General features: G+C 36.0%; 1 protein-coding gene across 1 annotated transcript; it reads left to right on the top strand.

Moving 5' to 3' along the window:
• The first annotated feature begins 396 nt into the window (after positions 1–396).
• On the top strand, positions 397–1,341 carry LOC103553373 (olfactory receptor 51V1-like). The gene has a single exon (XM_008523904.1). It carries the CDS (start codon positions 397–399, stop codon positions 1,339–1,341), a length of 945 nt encoding a protein of 314 aa, XP_008522126.1.
• Positions 1,342–6,803: the final 5,462 nt, after the last annotated feature.

The following is a 6,803-nucleotide window of genomic DNA, read 5'->3' as shown; positions in this document are numbered from 1 at the left end:
CATGCATTTCACATTTTCCTGAGGATGCTGCCAGCCATGGAAGCAGTACACACCTGTGATCATACATTATCTTCCTTTAGAGATAAACAGAGATTCCCAGAAGTCCAGCCCCAAATTCAAGTCCCCTGTGCCCATTAACATTACTGTTTCTGCATAAAACTCCCTAGTTTTCTGGCATTCCTAGCAGCTAGTACTGGAAAATCTATTTCTAGATGATGTTTTTTGCCCTAAAATATGAAAAATCAGGTCTCTATTTGGTTAAGTTTATAATGCTAAAGGAAATTGTATTATATTATATTTTCTTCTCAAAAGCAGACAAACAGCACTAGAAATGAAGGGATCATAAACTGATCTAATTTGCAACATCTCTCTAGAAATATTTTTAATCCTGTATTAATGTCTGCTATCTCTACCTTAAATTTCAATAGTTCCAGATTTATTCTCACTGGTTTTCCTGGCTTAGAAGTTGACTACTTCTGGCTCTCCATCCCTTTCTCCTCCATCTATGCTATGATTTTCCTGGGAAACTGCATGGTGCTCCATGTGATCCGGACTGAGTCGAGCCTGCACCAGCCCATGTTCTACTTTCTGGCCATGCTGGCTTTCACAGACCTGTGCATGGGACTGTCCACCATATACACGGTACTGGGAGTCTTGTGGGGATTTATTCAAGACATCAGCCTGGATTCCTGCATTTCCCAGTCCTATTTCATCCATGGTTTGTCCTTCATGGAGTCCTCTGTCCTCCTCGCTATGGCTTTTGACCGCTACATTGCCATTTGTAACCCACTGCGCTACTCCTCCATCCTAACTAGTGACAAAATTATGAAAATTGGTGTGACGATCTTATGTAGGAGTTCTTTGCTCATACCTCCAGTCATCATTCGCCTAAAGTTCTTAAATTATTGTCGTCCCCACATCCTTTCTCACTCTTTCTGCCTGCATCAAGACTTAATTCGAATGGCCTGTTCAGGCATCCGCTTCAACAGCACCTATGGTCTGGCCCTGGTGATCAGCAACCTGTTGTTGGATGCAGTGCTCATACTTATCTCCTATATCATGATCTTGCATGCGGTCTTAGCTATTGCATCACGAGAGGAAAGAATCAAGTCCTTACAGACCTGTGTATCTCACATCTGTGCTGTTTTGGTTTTCTACATCCCGATCATTGGTCTGACCATGGTGCATCGCTTTGGGAGACATCTCTCACCATTGGTTCATGTCCTCATGGGCAACATCTATATCCTTTTTCCACCCTTGATGAACCCCATTATTTATAGTATCAAGACTCAGCAAATACGAAGGAGAGTCCAGAGATTGTTCTGCTTGAAAGGAATGTAAGTCTTGAGATCAACGTGAATGTATGTAAAAATCAACAAATGAAGCTCAAAAGGGTGAGAGTCAGTAAATAATTACACACATATTTAATGACTTCTATTTGTATAATGTTTTACATGTTACAAATACCTTCTATTTTTTTCACAACAATCACAAGTCAGTGAAATTGACATGGGTTATATTGTGATCAATTTTATCAATCAGAAAATACATATATAAATGGCTGAAAGTCATATTAATTTATGAGGGAGGTTACCTTTTAAAATTCATATTTTATTATGGCCAGTTGAGTGAAGATAGCTTGGGATCTACCCATTATGGAAAAAGTAAATTTTGCTGGTTAAAATCTTCAAGTAATTACTAATGGATCAATAATTGTGTTAGTCCATTTTCACTACTCTGGGCAACACTCCTGTTTATTGTTTAGCCGTCATACCTGCTATCTAGATTAGCCACACAGTCATGTAATGGAGTAAGCATCATAGGGAGATTGGACTATTCGGAGCATTTAAAAAGTAATAAAACAACAAAAAACTAATCTTGATGCTAGGTTGCCCACGAGCCAAATGATCTTTCTCCACTCCTATCTAATGAACAGTAATTGAACTGGAGATATAGACAACCAATAATTGCCAAAATAGAAAGAAATAGACTTTTTGTGATTAGTTTGTTTATCCAAATAATAATACATTTAGCAGCTATTTTTTGAAAACCATTTGAATATGTTTCCTATGAGTTCATATCTCATTTAAATCCCTTGCCTCAGTTTGAAAAAGAAAAAGAGAAGTGGTAGCATACAGTCTTATTTTGGTCAAATCCTGTAAATATGTTTCTAATTTATCACCCTATCAAGACTCTGTGGTAGTTATTATTTTCTAATACATAGATGGGTAGTTAAAAATGCACAAAAGTTAAATTATATGTCAAATTTTTAGGAGGTAGTAGGTGACAGGATCTGGATATACTCTCTTAGTTTCAAATCATTGCAGAGCTCTTTCTTTCCTACCTTCCCTTTGTATTTTTTAGTATGAAGTTTATTAAATGGTTATGCAACCATCATAAAGCATTTATATAATAAATAAAAATGGAAAAATCACCAAATTAAATTATGGATGATAGTATACAGCACGCATTTGAATTTGTTGGTATGTGTATGTTTCCTCAAAATATTATTGCCACAATGATATTTACATAATCTACTTAAAACATTTAAGGCAAATTTCTGAGGTATAATTACAAACAGTAATTCATTCTGCTTATATGCACATGCTCATCATTTGATGAGCTTTGAAAAATATTTGCAGTCATTGCAATCACCACCACAATCAAGTATAGAGTATTTCCATTGCCCCCCAAACTGCCCTTTTACATCTTTGTGGTCAGGCTCCTCCCACAACCCCAAATTCCTGGCAACCACTAATCTGATTTCTGTCATACAGTTTTGCACTTAAGAGAAGGCCATATAAATTAAATCATAAATCATGTAATCTTTTATGTCTGGGTTCTTTCGCTTGCAGTAAGGCTGTTGAGATTCATTCTTGTTGCTGTTTGTACCCACAGTTTATTTTCATTGTTGAATCCTGTCCCATACACCTACACATAACACATACAGCAAACTCTTTCCTCTGTCATCAGTTCCTTGATATTTTAATGTTTTATAGTTTTGATTTTGAATAAAGCTGTTATAAACATGCACACGATTTGATTATAAAAACATTTTCCCCAAATTGGTGGAATTTATTTTTAATGTTTATACCATTATCATTAATAATACAACAAACATTACAGTAACAATCATAACAATAATAATCATAAAAAGGATACTTAGTTTGTATTTGTCAGATGCCTGTTGACTGCCAGTCAGCTTGGAAGCACTTGGTATTGATTCTTGCTATTAATTTCCAGAGCAAATCAGTGGGGTAAATCATAATCAATTTTGCAGTTGAGGGAATTGAGGTAAAGGGGTTTTAAATTACTAGAAAATAACAGTGAGGTAATTTAATTTCATAGCATTTTATCACTGTTGCTAATGTTCCATTTTAGATCTCAGTTATTTCCCCATTGTCCATTTGTTTTTGTTGGTGGCAGTGTTCACGGTGTGAGTTAAGAATTTTAAATTGTACCTTGATGTAAATATAGGTTTGCAAATGAGTTATCAGTTAAAACGATGATTTAATAAACCATTCCTAACTCAGGCAGCATTATGATATACCAAATTCCTATGTAATAGATATTGTACTTTATTCTCGAAAACTCAGATGTGATGAGTTTTGTTTTTTAGTGTTATCTTGTTCCAAGAGACCCTATCTATGTCAATTGTTTTCTGAAACTCCAACCTTCCTGTTAAAGGTTAAAGGTCAATTAAAATTTCAATCGTCATCCAGGCCCCTTATCACCTGCATTCAACTGGAGACCCACATGTCCCTGAGGAATTGGATGAGAAAACTGAATGAGCCTCTGGTTGAAGTCTGTAATACTTAGCTGACCCCTGTTGAATGAATCTCATCTTGCCTCCTCGCTCTGCATAGGATTCTATTCTTTCTGCACCCTTTGCCAAATGTTGTCTGATTATTTTCTCTTGAATTCACTTAGTGATCCATCCATAATTTTGGATTTTGCTCTACAAGCCCTGAAACTTAATCCATTTTCTCTAACTTCCTTGACTCTAACATTTGTTTTTATGTCCCTTGGAATCACTTTTTTCTAGCTAAAGCAATTCCCTTGTCTACTTCACTAGTCAGCATTTGCCGTGATTTTTGTGTTCCCCACGTGCTGTAAAGAACTCCTAGATTCATTTGCCACCTTGTGGAAGAGAAATCAACATGCCACATGGTCATTCTTACTCTAATGCAGTTGAGGGGGAGCAGAAAATGCCATCCCAGCATGTGTCATTTTGGCATGTGGATTGTTTTGAGCTGAAAGCCATTAAGACCTAGCAGACTCAGGAAGAGTGTTTTAGTTTTCCCTTAACTGGCTAAAATAATTTAGATAGGATGCCTGTTCCAGGAAAAGAATTATTACCAGAGATAAATTTTTATATCAGAAAGACTTATCCACATGGCATGGCAAACATTTGTTTACCAAAACTTTGCTCTTCCCATCTTCCTGTGAATTGTCTTCCTCCTCTTTGAAGCCCAGATCCTAATCCCTTCTCTTTAGCTCAAGATGGTATCTAAGCCTCAGTTGCCTGCCTATCTTTGAGTTTCAAGTCTTTGGGGTTCCCGTACCTATGAAAGTTGTATTTCTCCTGTTAATCTGTCATATGTCAATTTAATTATTAGACCTGCCAAATGACCCGGAGGGGAAGAAGGGAAAAGTTTTCCTCCCTATATTGTTCCCCCATGTTGGCATCAACGTCTTCCAAAGCAATCTCCCTGAGATATTTAAGCAGGAAATAGAGTATTAATCTCTCTCTGCTTTTAGCTTCCTCCTTAAAACACATTGGGTTTTTATCTTCTTGTGTCCTGACACTTTGAATGAGGGCCAGAGAATGTGTAACCGAACCTGGACCTTGAAGACCATATCTGCCCTTTCCTCCTTTCCTGTCTATGCCCCTTCGCATCTCATGCTAAAAGAGTTCGATGACTCCCCGTTAGTGTCCAAAAGGAAATTCCCCTGCATCCAAAACTCCTTCCTCCCTATGCTAGTTGTGCTTGGTCCCCTCTAACAGAAGCACATAATGACAGTAGGATTCTAGTGAAAGAAAAGAAAAATGAAGAGTATTCAAAAGCCAAATTATGGCAACCTCTACTTGTTATAAAATAATGCTAATACGGTTTTGGCATGATAAAATTTTACCCACTTTAACACATTTAAATGAATTCCCAACTCAACATGACCCTGAAAATGTGCAAGCTAAATTTATCACTAAAATTACATATATATGACTACTAACCTTTACTGAACATTATGTTCCAGATTTTATTATGTGTTTTAATTATACTTTCTGAATTTATTTTAAACAGGATACTTAGATACAATAAATTCCCTAAGATTTTATACTTAGAAGCAGCGGAGCAGAGGTTTGATCATTGTCAGTCTCCCTCCAGAGATTGCCCTCTTAGTCACAAGCCTATACTATGTCCCATCAGGATGAGGGAAAAACCCCTTTTCTTTCCTTGTTAGGTTGTTATAACTGGACAAGTAATAAAATTGATGCAATATCAGATTAACAAGAGAACAACCCAGTTTAATATGTGCATATTGGGGATCACAGAGAAATGATGCTTGGAAGGTGAACACAACAGGCAGTATCTAAATCTTTTACACAAAGAAACAATGTATATCAGGAATGACAGGACAAAGAAAGTTAGATTTGAGGTATGTAGTCAGTAAGGAATTTAAGCAGTGTTTAGCCTTGAGGGAGTAAATTAGCAAGGTGTGTTTGTGCAGGCTTCTCAGCCCTGACTTCCCCAGCTCTGATGATAAGAATGCGAGAGAGCATCTTTCACGGGGGAGATTTATGTCCTGCTTTGAGGGGAAACAGAGACAGTAGGGTCAGGCCCTTTTTATTTCTCAAGTAACTTGAATTCAAAATAACGAGTGTGCTATTATGGGATATTTTGGGGTGGCCTGCCCTGCGCCCCAACATTCCTAATGCCTAAAACTGGCATTTCCTTATTAATTACATGAAAATGATTGCACTCTATAAAATTATTTAAAGTTTTAGTTTTTCCACTCTTAAGTTTTACTGTGATCCTACATATTCTCTGACCTATTTTGTCTTATAATCTCCTGTTGATGCAAATAATCCATAATCAATCTATAAATCAAAATCGAGGTGAGTGTTTCTTATCTTGTAATGATAAAGTCTCAATTTCATATCAGCATAGAACTTCTGTTTTAAAATGATTTGTGAATGGTTTTCTCCTGTACCACTTTCTGAGAAAAGTTTGTGTAGAAACCATATTCTTTTCCTTCTAAATATTTGGTTATATTCACCTAGTAAATCTATCTGGGCCTGAGAAATTCCTCATTACAAGGTTTCCAATTATAATTTATTTAGCAGATATGACACTACTTAGATTATCTATTTTTTCTGGAATGAGCTTTAGTAGTTTTTGTATTCCAAGGAGTTTTCCCATTTTGTCTGGGTTATTAAATATATTGGAGTAAGTTTGATCATAATACTCCCTAATTACATAATTGGAAATTTATATCTTTTTAAAACAATTTCCTAAGTTTTTGATTAAACTTATCAATTATATTGATCTTTTCAAAGAGCCAGTTCATACTCTAATTCCTGTAAATTCTGGGGACATATGTGTAATATCCAACAGTTAATGAATAGTATTATCTTATATGAATATATATCAACATCGGCCTAAAACAGAACAATGAAACACAAACACAAGTCCCAGAGCAATATTTCGGCCAAATAGCATTTATGCAAGTAAAGAAAATTCACAAACACATTATACAAGAGTATACATGAATACAGATAAGATTTTAAAAGTCTAAAAAGG

This window comes from Equus przewalskii, chromosome 6, assembly GCF_037783145.1.
Source record: "Equus przewalskii isolate Varuska chromosome 6, EquPr2, whole genome shotgun sequence".
NCBI lineage: Eukaryota > Metazoa > Chordata > Mammalia > Perissodactyla > Equidae > Equus > Equus przewalskii.
The sequence above is the reverse complement of the archived record's forward strand: the minus strand, read 5'-3'. Positions and strand labels throughout refer to the sequence as shown.

Coding starts and splice junctions, on each gene's coding strand:
- LOC103553373 (XM_008523904.1), top strand. CDS start 397: ATGTCTGCTATCTCTACCTTAAATTTCAATAGTTCCAGATTTATTCTC.